Below are 16,901 nucleotides of genomic sequence, written 5' to 3'. Positions count from 1 at the left end.
CCCACATTACAACAGTGTCTACACTCCAAAAGTACCCCTTTGGCTGTAAAACTCTTTCTTGCTCACTTGCTTTCTTTCTCATCTCTTTGCATCTCATAACAACTGGTCTAAGAGTGGTATCAGCAGATAACTGAGAAAAAATGATCCCCACTCTGGGTGCATGTGGGAGAGCAGATCTAAAGACAAGGAAATCAGTACACGATCCGAAATGGTAGAACGATGAAGGTCTTTGACTCCAATGAGACACTGTAAAGTATGTTCTGTTGCAGATCACACAAACATTTACGAACACATATAACTTGTCTCTCTAGTGCATTGCCAACAGTAGTAACTTTAAAGCTTTTTATTGTTTCAAGTAATGGTACTGTAGATGTCAAAGTATGAACAATGTATTGGTTTGTAACGCAAGTAATAAGAACAGAAACATTAGCATTTGAACTCAAATCTGAAAGAATCTTTGTTGCTATAGCTACCAAATGACTGTTCCACAATGAAATGTTGCTCACTGCTGGAAAATTATCACAAGTCAACAATGAACCAACTTCTAAAAAGTAAAAGCGGTTTAAAATCTATCACCTGTAGATAGATGTGAGTGAAACTTCCACCAGCACATCATGAAAACTGTGTACAGAACAATTTTTCTGTATCTATAGTGTACCACTAGATGCAACAATCTAGATAAAGCATTTAAATAGATTTCATATTATGTCAGGAATATGAAACAAAATAATAAGCAGGAACAAAAATATCATTTTAAATGCCGTTAAAAAAAACAAAACTGGTGGATCTCCAGTGGTGTTGCTCACAGGCCTGGTATCTCAGGAAACTGTCATGGCCGCCACAGAAGTAGCAGCCAGACCTGCAGCAAGGGCCAGAAACAGAGGCACCTCCAGTATTCGTGGCAACTGATGAATAGAAGCTCCACAAAAGGAGCAAAGTTCAAGACCCAGGTTAGACCCCGAGACAATGTCATGGGTATGTTTCCTTTTTTTGTAAATTAATTGTTTATAGTTATTCTGTTATAAATTATATATATTTTTTTTATCTATCTTTACTTGGCTGCTGAGGAAATAACATGGCAGCTGACGTGATTTTCAAACATATTTGATTGATTTCATTTATTCCCCTTCTCCGCTTTGCTTTTATGGCAGCTATTTGATTACGATTCATTCCTGACAGGTACCGTATATACTCGCGTATCATGCGACTTTTGAAGACCTAAATTGTAACCTAAATTTGGGGGGGTCGCACGATACGCGAGATACAAAATTTGCGGGTGTGAAGTGCTGGCCAAGATTAGGCTGTTAGGCTGTTAAGCAGACCGTATCCACGCTGAATCTCGGCAGGTATCTCCTGGGCTGGATTGCAGCCTCTATTGTCGCTTGTACTGTATCTTTGCTGTGGTCTAGAGATCGCCACCCACAACTCCCTCTGAAGTTTGCTGCATTATTAGAGGCTCCATCTATCTCAGCCCATGCTTCTTTTACCCGCAAACACAGTAGAGGCTGTGGCTGGACGACGCTCGTCAAGCCAGCTGGAATGATTGCTGTATCGGTGTTCGATTCGCGAACAGCTTTCACAGCAGAATCCACTCGATGTTTCATGTTAAGGTCTGTATTCGATCTCAAAAAAGTGACTCGCATGATACATGAGATATATGGTAAAATCATGTTTTGGGGACGGAAATTTAGGGGTCGCATGATACGCGAGATCGTAGGATACGCGAATATATACGGTACTTGTTGCAATTCTTTAGTGTTTCTATGATTGTTAATTTCCATATCTGATTACTACTTGTTCCTTACCTGTTCAATCGTGATTTGTTCTTGTATTATGAATATGATATTTTAGCCAATTTACTGCAAGTATGGCGGACACATTGTGCAGGTGCCACTTTTAGGTGCGATACTTTGTGGTAAGGTTGAACATGTGCTAGGTGCATGACTTTATAGCAAAACAATCATAACTAAATAGAATGTGTGTACGTTGGTGATCACTCACCTTACAATGATTATACCATTCTTGATCATCCTTTCGTGTGAATGTTGCCATTTGGTGACTACAAGAAGCACGGATTCAAGGGAGAATCATAGAAATTTACCACACAGCCCATTGCATCTGTGCTGGCCAAAAAAGAGCTATCCAGCCTAATCTCACTTTCCAGCTTTTGGTTCAAGTGCATATCCAAGTACTTTTGCAAATGTGATGAGGGTTTCTGCCTCTACCACCCTTTCAGGCAGTGAATTCCAGACCCTCACCACTCTCTGGGTGAAAAAAGTTCTCCTCAACTCCTCTCGAATCCCTCTACCAACTACTTTAATTCTATGCCCCCTGGATGTTGACCTCTCTGCTAATGGAAATAGGTCCTTCCTGCCCTCTCGAGACCCCTCTTAATTTTATGCACCTCAATTAAATCTCCCCTCAGCCCCCTCAGAATGACAGCAAGACGATCTCAATTTCATCAAGGGATTCAGATAATGTCATAAACAGATTGTACACCGCTGTTATTAAATTATTTTTTAAAAATGAATAAAAAGAAATAAAAATGCCCGAAGACAAAAAAACAAAGACATTTAGAAACATAGAAACATAGAAACACAGCTCACACTGCCACCCAGTTTAGTGTCATCTGCAAACTTGGAGATATTACACTCAATTCCTTCATCTAAATCGTTAATGTGTGAGCTGTGAGGAGGATGCTAAGAGGCTGCAGGGTGACTTGGACAGGTTAGGTGAGTGAACAAATGCATAGCAGATGCAGTATAATGTGGATAAATGTGAGGTTATCCACTTTGGGGGCAAAAACACGAAGGCCGAATATTATCTGAATAGCAGCAGATTAGGAAAAGCGGAGGTACAACGAGATTTTACACTCAATTCCTTCATCTAAACCATTAATGTACATTTTAAATAACTGGGGTCCCAGCACTGAGCCCTGCTGCATCCCACTAGTCACTGCCTGCCATTCTGAAAAGGACCCATTTATCCCGACTCTCTGCTTCCTGTCTGCCAACCAGTTCTCTATCCACATCAGTACATTACTCCCAATACCATGTGCTTTAATTTTGCACACAAATGTCTTGCGTGGGACCTTGTCAAAAGCCTTTTGAAAGTCCAAATACACCACATCCACTGGTTCTCCCTTGTCCACTCTACTAGTTACATCCTCAAAAAATTCCAGAAGATTTGTCAAGCATGATTTCCCTTTCATAAATCCATGTTGACTTGGACTGATCCTGTCACTCCTTTCCAAATGCGCTGTTATTTCATCTTTAATAATTGATTCCAACATTTTCCCCACTACTGATGTCAGGCTATAATTACCCGTTTTCTCTCTCCCTGCTTTTTAAAAAAGTGGTGTTACATTAGCTACCCTCCAGTCCATAGGAACTGATCCAGAGTCGATAGACTGTTGGAAAATTATCACCAATGCATCCACTATTTCTAGGGCCACTTCCTTAAGTACTCTGGGATGCAGACTATCAAGCCCCGGGGATTTATCGGCCTTCAATCCCATCAATATTCCTAACACAATTTCCCGCCTAATAAGGATATCCTTCAGTTCCTCTTTCTCACTAGACCCTCGGTCCCCTAGTACTTCCGGAAGGTTATTTGTGTCTTCCTTCGTGAACAAAAATATTTGTTCAACTGGTCTGCCGTTTCTTTGTTCCCCATTATAAATTCACCTGAATCTGACTGCAAGGGACCTATGTTTGTCTTCACTAATCTTTTTCTCTTCACATTTTTATAGAAGCTTTTGCAATCAGTTTTTATGTTCCCGGCAAGCTTCCTCTCATACTCTATTTTCCCCCTCCTTTGTCCTCCTCTGCTGAATTCTAAATTTCTCCCAGTCCTCAGGTTTGCTGCTTTTTCAGGCCAATTTATATGCCTCTTCCTTGGATTTAACACTATTCTTAATTTCCCTTGTTAGCCACAGTTGAGCCATCTTCCCCGATTAATTTTTATTCCAGACAGGGATGTACAATTGTTGAAGTTCATCCATGTGATCTTTAAATGTTTGCCATTGCCTATCCACCATCAACCCTCTAAGTATCATTTGCCAATTCATGTCTCATACCATCAAAATTACCTTTCCTTAAGTTCAGGACTCTAGTCTCCGAATTAACTGTGTCACTCTGCATTTTAATAAGGAATTCTACCATATTATGATCACTCTTCCCCAAGAGGCCCCGCACAACAAGATTGCAAATTAGTCCTTTCTCATTACATATGACCCAGTCTAGGATGGCCAGCCCTCTAGTTGGTTCCTCGACATATTGGTCCAGAAAACCATCCCTAATACACTTCAGGAAATCCTCCTCCATCGTATTGCTACCAGTTTGGTTAGTCCAATCAATATGTAGATTAAAGTCGCCCATGATAACTGCTGTACCTTTATTGCACGCATCCCTAATTTCTTGTTTGATGCTGTCCCCAACCTCACTACTGCTGTTTGGTGATCTGTACACAACTCCCACTAGCGTTTTCTGCCCTTTGGTATTCCGCAGCTCCACCCATACAGATTGCACATCATCCAAGCTAATGTCCTTCCTTACTATTGCATTAATTTCCTCTTTAACCAGCAACACTACCCCACCTCCTTTTCCTTTCTGTCTATCCTTCCTGAATGTTGAATACCCCTAGTTGTTGAGTTCCCAGCCTTGGTCACCCTGGAGCCATGTCTCTGTGATGCCAATTATATCATATTCATTAATTGCTGCCTGTGCAGTTAATTCGTCCACCTTATTACGAATACTCCTCGCATTGAGGCACAGAGCCTTTAGGCGTGTCTTTTTAACACACTTTGACCTCATAGAATTTTGCTGCAATTTGATTTTTGCCTTGGGTTTCTCTGCCCTCCACTTATACTTTTCTTCTTTCTATCTATTGCTTCTGCCCCTATTTTACTTCCCTCTGTCTCCCTGCATAGGTTCCCATCCCCCTGCCATATTAGTTTAACCCCTCCCCAACAGCACTAGCAAACACTCCCCCTAGGACATTTGCTTTACTGTTTTTGCTGGCATCTTCTCAAGATGTGTGAGCTTTTAAATAACAACAAAAATTAGGAGCTAAAACAACTTGTGTAATAGATTACAAATGAACAAATCCTTTAAACCATTGCCCAATTACAGCCAGAAAACAGCAAGGTAACAAGAGCTGTTGTGTAGATAACTCCAGTTATAGGCAGCTTAGAGGTTGGCAGTGTTATTAGCAAATATAGGGACCAAATACAGAATGAACTCTATTGTATATATGAAATATATATATAGGTTCATGGGAGTGATGGCAAGGCTGCAATATTCCCTCAGGATTCAGGCTTTATTATTTAGTTACAAAACATTCTAATAGGTTATCTGAATTGCCGGATGAGATTGCCTTCTAATCATTCGTAGTTACCTGGTTTAGTTACTCAGCATGGTTTATTTGTACTGTTTACTGTGGTACTGCAGTTGCCAAAACGCAACGTGAGCTAACTGAACCGTACAGCAACCAGTTCTCAGCCCTTCATATGCACCGAACAGGAACATTCACTTCAGCAGATCTCTTGTTATTTTCAGCACTGTAGCAAAAGACATAATGGACAGATGAAGATTAATTTGTTAGGGGCCAAAATTAGTCGTCCACCCATTTCTCGGTGGTATGCCAGTGGTATGTCGTTTCATACTGCCGGGTATCGCCGGGGCGGAGTGCACGCAATTTTCATCAGTTTTTTTCTTGGCGGTATGCCGAGCGGAGTGTAGCCGGCGGTGTGTGGGCGGTGAGTCCTTTTCATTCGGGAAGCTTCGGGTCCCGAGTTGTGTGCGTGCTCATGCTGCTGCGAAGCTCCCCCCCAACTCCCCGAGAGACACCGACCAGAATCGACAGAGACTGTCGGCCTGAGAGTGCTGTGCAGGTATTTGGGGTGGGGGTTGCTTCTTGGAGAGAGATTGTTATTTGGGGAAAATTGCTATTTGTGGGGAGATTGCTTCCTGGGGGGGGGAGATCGCTATTTGGGGGGAACAGATCGCTGTGGTGGCGGGTGGGGGGGGGGAAAGAGACTGAGGGGTAGGAGAGACTGGGGGGGTGACAGATAGAAAATGTTTCACAGATGAAGATGCATACCGCCGACTGATGATCGACGTAAAATCACCTTTTCCAGGGCAGTCTGCAGGGCCGGCGGTATGTCGGCGGTAAGTCATCAATTTGGCAATTTTGGGCAGTATGTCAGTGGTGTGCATACCACCCGACGGTATGTTGCTGATGAATTTTCCGTCGGCCAGTATGTAGGCGGTATGTTGGTATTTTTCGATCAATTTCAGAATTTTGGGTGGTATGTCGGTGGTCCGTGGGCAGTATGCAGCGGTATGTCCACCAATTTCGGGCCCAATATGTTCATCATTCTCTTCCGCTGGTGTGTGATGAGTACTCTGGTCAGATTGTCTACACACAGCACTCACCAATAGCTGTACAATGTGTATAATTACTGCAGACTGGCAAAGTAGCGCAGTAACACAACAGGCACAACAGTTTTATATAATTGTATGAGCGTTTAAAGCCTTTAACTGGGAATTATTCGCATATTTCTGCTTTACTCTATTGAACTTGGCTAAATCCATATGGGAATCAAGGGTTTAACAAAAAATGACTGAGTAAAACAGGAATATATAACGGTCCGAAAATTGAGGTTAGAGGCTTCCAGCGGGCGGACGCCTCCGATCGAAATGTTTTTAACAAAAATATCTGGTGGTGCCGGAGGAACGTAGAATTGTGTTCCGGGGCCTAGATGTGCAGTCCAGCGTACGGGCCCATGTCTTCCAGGAGTGTATGCGTATCCTGTGATCACGTGGGCCTGGACCACCAATCACAATGTAGTATCTATCCTCATTCATAGTAACGGGAGCTGTGAGCTCCGATTACAATCAATGAGAATACCCCTAACATCAAACAAAACACCAACATAAATAACAAAACCATGTCATTTTTTTTAAATTGATAGAAATTGCATTAAGTTAAATGTTTTCAAGAAAAAAATTCTTGTTTTGGAATTAAAAAAAAAATGTTTTAATGGTGTTAAAAATAAACTTACCTTCATAGGCAGGGTTTTTAATATAAAAATAAGTAATAATTAATTTTTCTATGTTTTAAAACTCTAACACTGGTAAAAGTAGGCCATGCACCTGCTTTTACCAGGCGTCGGAGTTTGAAGGACATTCGCTGGGCAAGAGTTGGGCAAATAGCCCAAATCGCCGCCCGCGAAGGCCCTTTTCCTGGGGATGTGTGCAATCTGTCAAAAAACACTTTGACAGATGGCAAAATCCGGTTCTTGGCGCGTGCACATCACGTGCCGAGAATCGGTATTTGCGAGGCCTCTTCTGGTGCGTGCGTAAATCGTACTCACCCAGAGAGGCCGCAATTTTGGGAAAGTATCATTTTTTTTCTTAATTCACGTGGAGCCAGGAAGAGCCGGCAGGTATGTTCCAGAGCACTCCTGATGCCTGTGATTGTCCCCCCTGCCCCTGTCCTGCCCCCCTGCACACCCCCCCCCACCACCCAAAGCACTTACCTAAAGGCCCCTGTCACCAAGACAAATGACTCCAAATTGGCGAACTGCCTGTGGATGTGCGATAGAAGCTACAGATCTGTTTACAGCAGTTTACTGCACACCGTTTAATTCACTTACATTTAACTACTTCAACAGATTCAACAAGTTGGTGACAAAATAAATTAAATGTAAACTCAAACGTAATCTATCTGAAGTGATTGAGTGTGATAAAAATAAGGAGATCCCTATTTTTAATCCCATACAATTCTAAAATAGCTAGATTTAACATGGCAACCGTCTTTCTATATCAAATACAAAATTAAGGTCAGCGATGAATTGTCTATGGAATCAAGCTAGTTTGGTTGATCTAGAAATTAGATAGGAGGTGGGGCTTTGATCTACATGTGAATTAAGTTATACACGGGACATCATATGAGCATTGTATGCGATAGCTCAGACCATTGTATTTTGAATCATGGATGATTGACAGACCTGACTTCAGATGCTTGGTGTTTTTACTTACTGGGGAATTCTCCCGTAGATTCCTGGGTTCAAAGTTTGGACCTCTGGCCTTAGACTCTGGTAAAGTGAAACCTCGTAATGCAAGCTAATGTGTCATCTTCCCAAAATTACAAGGCAGCTGTGTCTTGTTACCCCTTCCATTCAGAAAGTGAGGGATTGGATCTTGCCTATCTATCAACGTGTGGCCATTGTGTCCTTGAGTCAATGTGCAAAACCATTAGAAACACACCATGCCACAGAATCAGCAGCATTATCAGAGTGCCCGTGATTGAACCCTCCCCCTTCAAGGTTCCTCCTCCCCCTCCACATTGCACATGTATAAATTTAGACCAAGAGAGATTTTTTTTTTAATTGAATGATTTTAAAACAGACAGGTCACATACTAACATACCAGTAGGCAAACTGGAATTGGATCCTTCCAATGACAGCGAGATTAACAATTTCATTTTTCTCACAAGGCCATCAGTTCGGAATATAGCTTTTTACTAAAGAACATTACTTACCGATGACATTTTTGGCATGAAGTGTCCTTCTGAAAATGAGCAACAAAATTATAAGGCATGAAAAATGGTGCTGTACATGTGCTCTCTTTCAGATGCAGAGAGACATCCTGTCCCTCTTCCACATTCATTATGTTGATGGAAAAGTATTACTGAATGCAAAGTTCCAAAATGTGTATATTCAGTAAATGATCCTAAACTGGGAAACTTTAAATCACTTTGGCTCAGTGGTAGCATTCTCAGTCTAGTCAGAAGGTTGTGGCTTCAAGCCCCACAGCAGACACCTCAGTGCATAATCTTGGCCAACTCTTAAATGCTGCATTGTTGGCGATGCTGGGAGTTAAATTGAGACATGTAGTGCCCGTTTTTTAGGCGCTACACAGGCACATGAGGATCAAAAATTGGGTCCAAGAAGCTCCCACATACATGATGGGAAGTGGGCTGGATGCCATCTTGGTAAAGGACAAACAAGAGGCATCATTTACCCACGTCTGAAGCAGGTGTTAGTTGATGTGACCATGCAAATATGGAACCTAACACCTGCTTCTGGTCCCTGCTGCTACTTTAGTTTGCCCTGAGGCAGCCAATGCCATACATAGTAAAAAAAGATAAATACTTACCATAATTACCGCTGTTCCCGATCCCGAAATCACCGACCTCCCTCCCAGTCCTGACCTCCAATTTCACCCCCCCCCCCGCCCTCCATCCAATCTTCCCTTGGCCTTGACCTCCTAGCTCCCCTGACAGCACTCCAGAACCCCCAAAGGTACTGCCAGGGCCTGCGATCTCCCTCGACGATTCCCAATCACAGACTCCTCGGCCCACCTCACGATCCAATCTGATCATTTATTGGAGCAATAACCAGTGCAGGCTCTTACCTCTGCGACATATACATTATGATGAGGCCCAAAATACAGAGTTCCTTAGACTTCAGACTATTTGTTAACACCGTGGGAGTGAAGCTCGCTAAAATGGGCACTCCAGAACCTACCTCTGCCATTTTTGAGACGAGGGAGTGGAAATTCCTTTCGGCCTGTTTTCGTGCCTGAAATGGGCACTGCACAGAGCACCTGTGGCTGGTCCGATATTGGACCTCATTAACATTATTTGGATGTGGTGCCAGCATCCATCTCGCCTCCAGAGGAAGCTCACCCATTTTAAAATGAAGTTCAGGTCACTTGTCTCACTGGCAGAAGCCCAAAAGTAAATCCTGGGAAGAGTGGGGCAGAGCAGCAATGGGTGTGCGGGAAGGAGGCAAATCATGAGTACTGTGGAGTCGGGGAGCACTTCTGCTGAGGAATCCCAAGCAGAGCAGGCCCGCCTCTTGCTCTGCTCTGCGATGTCCACTTAGGTAGAGGCATTAAACCATTCATTTAAATATGTAAGGGGTCTAACATCTGATTTAGGTGGCCAGCAGGGATGCCTGAAAAATAGAAACATAGAAACATAAAAAATAGGTGCAGGAGTAGGCCATTCGGCCCTTCGAGCCTGCACCGCCATTCAATGAGTTCATGGCTGAACATGCAACCTCAGTACCCCATTCCTGCTTTCTCGCCATACCCCTTGATCCCCCTAGTAGTAAGGACTTCATCTAACTCCCTTTTGAATTGTCCGACTAATATCGGGTCGGATGTCTTTCAGGTGTCCTTTGGGCATGGGACATTGGTCCCTCGATATAGGCGTTCATTGCACCAATTTTACGCCAGTAAAATGGGCACAATGAAGTGCACTTTCTAATCCGAGATGTTAAGCTAAGGCCCAGTAAAAGATCCTATGCCACTATTCAAAGAGGAGCAGGAAATTTCTCCCAGTGTCCTGGTCAATACTTATCCCTCAACCAAATAAACTGATCATTTATTGAATGTGTTTCTGGGACTCTCCTGTGCACAAATTAGCTGCTGTGTTTCCCTACATTAGAACAGTGACTACACTTCATTGGCTGTAAAGTGCTTTGGAATGTCCTGAGGTTGTGCAAGGCTCTATATAAATGCTTGCTTTCTTGTTTACATTCCAGGTTTGGTTCTGGAGTCATCCCGACCAGATCACTTTTTTATATTTCAGACTTATAAAAAGGTTTTTCAATTATTTGCTTGTTACACATTCACTGAATCATTAAAAGTAAAGCTCTTTCACAATAATTGGTAAATAAATGAATATCATAGGATACTTATTATATTCCTGAATATTTAAGAGAGATCGAAGATGAAGGACCTTTAAATCCTTGAAATAGAAAATTGAAAATAAAGGGAAAGGTTTATAGTTTGAATTTAATGCTTTTATTTGAATTGATGTTAGTTTGAAATTCTTGAAGCTGCTTTGTATCCTTGGAGATTGAAGGCATTAGGAGTCTAAGAAATAATGCTTTTCCCCTTCATCATATTTCTTTTCAGTACAGTGCACAATGAGAAGCAAGTATGGAGGCATGGGAATGGTTCAATTCACGAGGCAGTCAGAAAATAATAGGAAATGCCATTTTTGATTAGTGGACAGGAATATTGTTGTAGACTTCAAAAGAGTTAAAGTTGTTGAATTATCGGCAATAAAAAGATAGTATCTGGTAGCTGCAAATACAGGGTCAATTCTGAGGTAACTGGCACGATTATCATAGGCGGACCCTTGAGCGAGGATGACTTGCTTCCACGAGAGTTCACAGATGTTTCAATGAAGAACCCGATGTTCCAGTCCTGAACTCCAGCTGAGGGGGTGGAAGATGCCTGTGTGTGAATTTTTTTTAACGTGTGGTGACCGTTGCACACCAGCCACCACACGGGCTCGACAGAGCTCGGCCTTTATCCAGTGGGCAAGGGTTAATCAGGACGACTGGAGACCTGCTCTGCTGCACGGACCTGGTGCGCACACACATCGCAGTGTGGGCTGGGCCCGTGCTGCCCCTGGGCCCTCGCCTCTTCTGGACCCAAGCCCCGTACCCTGATTCGCTGCACCTCCGCCACGATGTTCCAAGGCCCGGCGCTCCAGCTCTATTTATAGCCCCGACCTGCGGTGGTGTTCTCTCACAGGTCGGGGCTATAAATAGAGCTGGAGCGCCGGGCCCTGGAACATCATGGGTTGCCCCGACCTGTGAGAACACCACCACAGGTCGGGGCTATAAATAGAGCTGGAGCGCCGGGCCCTGGAACATTATGGCATGATACCAGACCATGAATCTCACTGTGATTTTTATAATAAGCTACATTTTTGAACTTGACCTAAAATTCTCGTTGATTGTTCAAAAATAACTATGATAAAAATGGGTACGATTTCATGACAACCCAAAGTTCAAGCCCGATGTCCTGTGCAAACTCATGTTATTTATGCCAGCAATTTGTTGCAAAAAAGCTTTAAATCTGAGTCCATCTTGATTACAAAATTCAGATCTATATATGAGCTGTTTTATATTAACAATCAGATCCACAGCTGTATCTAGTACAACATGCAGATCCAAAGCTGAAATTAAATTCAATACAAAACAGATTATATACGATAGAAAAGCCAGATCTAGAACACAGTGTGTATGCATACACAGTGTGTATTATAAAAGAAATGTTTAAAACAGAGGGTATATTCATTGCAAATTACAAGTCTATAGCTGAGATGATATATTACTATCCAGATTCATGTCAAGGCAATTAATCATTTATTTTAAATGGTGACATTGGTTTTGCAACATTTGATTAATGCCTTAACAAAAGCCCATTAGAGATTTGTAACTATCTTTTACACCCCCGGGACAAAGTACACATCCTATTAGCTACACATCTTAATAATTGAGCAGTATTACAAAACATACAAAATCGTAAGAATTATTTTATAATAAAATTGGTTTGCAGAAAAATTGCGACTAGAATTTTGAACAGACCCTTGGTTGGAACATCCTTTCATTAAGTCTTTGTTGGTTTTAGATTGCTAAGGTATCCATTTATCATGTTGGTTATTCTAAATGTATTATACTGTAGATATCTCAAAGCATTGGAGAAGTACCATTAGTGCTGCCTCCGCAAGATCCTGCAAATCCCCTGGGAGGACAGACGCACCAGCGTCAGTGTTCTCGATCAGGCCAACATCCCCAGCATCAAAGCACTGACCACACTCGACCAGCTCCATTGGGCAGGCCACATCGTCTGCATGCCCGACACGATACTCGCAAAGCAAGCGCTCTACTCGGAACTCCTACACAGCAAGCAAGCCCCAGATGGGCAGAGGAAATGCTTCAAGGACACGCTCAAAGCCTCCTTGATAAAGTGCAACATCCCCACCGGCACCTGGGGATCCCTAGCCCAAGACTGTCCCAAGTGAAGGAAGAGCATCCGGGAGGGCGCTGAGCACCTCAAGTCTCGTCGCTGAGAGCATGCAGAAATCAAGCGCAGACAGCGGAAGGAGCGTGCGGTAAACCAGACTCCCCATCCACCCTTTCCTTCAATGACGGTCTGCCCCTGTGACAGAGACTGCAATTCCTGTATTAGACTGTACAGTCACCTGAGAATTCATTTTTAGAGTGGAAGCAAGCCTTCCTCGATTTCGAGGGACTGCCTCTGATGATGATGATGATTATACTGGAACCATCTTCCTGTACGCTGTGCAGCAATTGAAGGCCTTCGACCGAAATCCTATGTTCTTCCGGGACCAACGGGTAGTTTGGTAGATTTTTCCGGGTCAGAGGCATTCGTACGAAGGAAGTCTCTGACGCAATTTTCGGTCCACTGATTTGGGCAGTGCAACATGCTCAATTTTCTCTCTAGCTGCGGTAAATAACTTTGCATCCTAAAACAGTGACTCATACAAAATGGAATTTGCCCAAAAGCTTGCATGATTCTGAGGGAGACGAATCAACCAAATGCATTTTAGAATTTAGTCGCCCAGAAATTCCGCGGGGATTCCAGCAGATTCTCACTGGAGATCCAACGGAGCCCTCAGGAAAATGGCAGCGACCCAGATGTGCTGCCTGTCCAGTTTCTGGGAGTTTCTGTGCTGTCTTTTAAGCCGCAGAACATATATCCGCCTCTTACGAGGCAAAAGAGAAAGGTTGGGCTGGTGGGGGGGACAACTCCCTAGGCCAGGTGTTCCCGCTACATATCCTTATTCGTGGAGCCAGCTTTGTATAGTGGATGGTATGCCAAGGGATTGCAGGCATCCTAGTGGCAGGTGTCAACCTTGTCAGTGGTAGCACTCTTCTCTCTTGAGTTAGTAGGTTGTGGGTTCAAATCCCACTCCAAAGACATCAGCAGGTTATCTCAGTTGACACTCCAGTGCAGTACTGAGGGAGGGATGCACTGTCGGAGGTGCCATCCTTCGAATGGGACATGAAACAGAGGTCCTACCCACCCTCTCAGGCCATAGAAGATCCCATGGCACTATTAGAAAAACAGGGAAGTTCTCCTGGTGTCCTGCCCAACGTTTATTCCTCAGCCAACGTCACCAAAAATACTTTCATTGGTAATTTATCGCATACCTGGGATCACGTGGATCTGGTCCTCCAATCAATAAACAGAATTCCATTTCAATAATTTACAAAGAGAATCCCCTAATGCTATGCAATGGAATCCCCAAAACTAATAATTATACAATGCACAGAATTGGAATTTTATTTATTATACCAACATCAATGAAAATTTAATATTTTGATAATTGTATACATCATTAAAACTGCAATGCAAGCCAATATTTGCATACATTCATTTAATATAGTGTATATGCATAATTTAGGATATGAAAAAGTTTAATATAAGCCTTAAATATCCCTTTACGCTGATGCAAACAGGCCCTACGCCTGCTTGCATCAACCGTACGAGTAATGTGGGCAATTGCTGGGCAGTTGCTGGGCAAATAGCCCAACTCTGCGGCAGTGATTGCTTATTCAGAGCTTCCACCCTGGCCTATCAATGCATATGTTAACAGACCGCAAGTTCCAGAGCTCGCGCATGCGTACTCTGAGAGTGCACCATCACAGGCACCGTAATTTCAGGGCTAATGGCTGGCGAAAGGCCTGGATAACCCACACCCACTGCACCCCTCCACCCCTCCACCTCACACCTACCTCCCCACCCCACTGATCAGGCACCTGAGTTTCTAGCAGGCATGGTCAAGTGGGTGGCAAAAGATATGTCCCAAGAGGCACTTATACCCAACTGGCCCATGGAATTGAGGTGACCTCCCACTCACCCTGTAAACTCCAGCTTCCACGATTTACATCTAGGGAACTTTGAGGCCATTGTTTTTATTTAAATAATAATTCAAATTATGCATCAACAATATAAACTCAAGAAGCTTACTGAAATACTATAATTTCACACACTGAACAGCACCTCTGGCAGGATAGAGGAACACATGTCTTACTGTCATGTTAAGCATTAGCTGCTAATATCAGCGACAGTAATTATAGCCTACTGGCCCCTATCATTTCAATATCTATCTGGACAGCAGGGAATATTTGTATTATTTGAGCACATTCTGATGGAGTGTGCTTATGAAGCTAAATTTGAAGGAGACATGAGTACTGAATGTACTTGTAGTCCCCGTACCGACTTTCTTTGTTAACTCTTCCACTACTGAATTCGCCCGAGAACAATGTTTCTGTTATTTAAACATAATTTTTGTTTCAGTCAGTAAATGCTTTAAGAATACATCTGCAGCAATCACCATTACTGAATGCAACAAAACATTGCAATAAAATATTTGTTTGCTACATATCAGCTTAATCAAACAAATTAGCCACAGAGCAATATCCAGAGAGAGCGAGTGCTCTGGTTTGACTTAAACAAATTGCAATGGCTTTTACTGGTAAATGAGTTGAAGTTTGTTTGTGCTTACCTTTATCACTTTGCATCTTATCTGAGCAGAGACCATATGGCTGTTTCTAAGGTTCCCGACACGGAACATCAAGCACATTTTGCCATCACGCTGAGAGATGACTGCGCTGTGGCTGAACATCAAAGTCTCTGCCCTTTTCTTTGGCTGGGACATTTTGATGAACATACACCCGATCAAAAAAGCGTCCACGATGGAGCCAAGCAAGGATTGGAACAAGAAGAGAATGATGCCTTCGGGGCATTTCTCAGTGATGTATCTGGAGCCATATCCAATAGTGGCCTCTGTTTCTATGAAGAAAAGAAAAGCTGATGGAAAATTGTAGACATTTTTCACACACGAGGTATAGTTCTCACCATGAGTCTGGTTTATGTCTCCTCGGATGTAGGCAATGATCCACCACATTGAAGCCATCACTAGCCAGGCTATTGTGTAAGTCAGAATGAAGATTAGGAGGTTCCATCTCCATTTCAGATCCACTAAAGTAGTGAACAAATCAGAAAGGTACCTACTTGTCTCTCCACCTAAGTTCCCATGCTGGACGTTGCAACGACCGTTCTTGTCTACAAACCTTTGCCTTTTCTTTTTTATGGGAGCGGTGTAAGTGGAAACCCTGGAAGTATTGACAACTTGATAGTCTTCACCGAATTTTCTACGGAGTGCAGACATCCTTTCAGCAGCACACTGAGACCATCAATCCTTGTCCAGTGTCGTTTTTTTCTTGAGGCTGTCCCAGTCTTTGTGTTAGAGCACTGGTCCCCTTTCGAATCTGGAAGTTGGAAAGGCACTACATGGCATTGTTTAGTTGCTAGGTAGCCCAGGATTTTCACTTCGGGAGATGTTTCCCTGTTGCTAGGTAGTTCAGTGTTCCCAGGCAATGTAGAAGACTGGGGGCTGTCCTCGCTTCAGCGGCTCTCGTGGTGATCTGTGAAGGTAAGGGGCTCAGGAGCGTGTGCAGCATTGTTACAGGAATGCTGCTGTGATGTTGGAGACTCCCTGGGAGCAGGGTGTTCCTGGAGGTAGGAGCTGTACACAGCAGCTGGCTGGCCAATTGGAGCACACTGCTGCCTTGCAATGGTCCCTGAGGGAAGTGATAAACAGAATGCGTGAACAACAGAGAGAAAGAACAGAGGCAGACGAATACAAAGATAAAGTAAAATTAAAATAAGATTGGGAAGCAGAACTGTAAAACAGAATATCCAAAAAAAGAAAGCAAGAAGCAGACAGAAATAATGTAAGTGAGCAATGAGGATCATTTTAGCAATGCAAAGTTCAAATATCCAGCATACTATGAAATAACATTACCGTGTTTATCATTTCATATTCAATTATGAAGTTGTTGTACATTTATATGTCTTAAAAATCATTGTAACAGTGTAAATAAAAAGACCTCTATTCCAAGGTACAACTTGAATAAATTTAATTGCAACATGTTGGTAGAATAAAGAGAACAAGAAAACTCTAAGTTTGTAAAATCCATCTTTTAGAAAACAAATTGAAATTTATAAAGGATTGAAATTAAAATGAGAATACTTCTTCAACAAAACATAATGCTG

At 42.8% G+C, this 16,901-nt stretch overlaps 1 protein-coding gene across 1 annotated transcript in view; it reads right to left on the bottom strand.

Moving 5' to 3' along the window:
- The window catches only part of LOC139233602 (G protein-activated inward rectifier potassium channel 1-like), a 74,209-nt gene extending 58,108 nt beyond the window's left edge, over positions 1-16,101 (bottom strand). Inside the window, exon 1 of the mRNA XM_070864006.1 lies at positions 15,349-16,101. Within this exon, the coding sequence (XP_070720107.1) occupies positions 15,349-16,014 (666 nt within the window). The 5' untranslated portion in view covers positions 16,015-16,101. The remainder of the gene's footprint in view (positions 1-15,348) is intronic.
- Positions 16,102-16,901: the final 800 nt, after the last annotated feature.

The sequence above is a fragment of the Pristiophorus japonicus genome, chromosome 21, assembly GCF_044704955.1.
Source record: "Pristiophorus japonicus isolate sPriJap1 chromosome 21, sPriJap1.hap1, whole genome shotgun sequence".
NCBI classification, from domain to species: domain Eukaryota; kingdom Metazoa; phylum Chordata; class Chondrichthyes; family Pristiophoridae; genus Pristiophorus; species Pristiophorus japonicus.
This window is presented reverse-complemented; position numbering and strand designations above follow the sequence as displayed.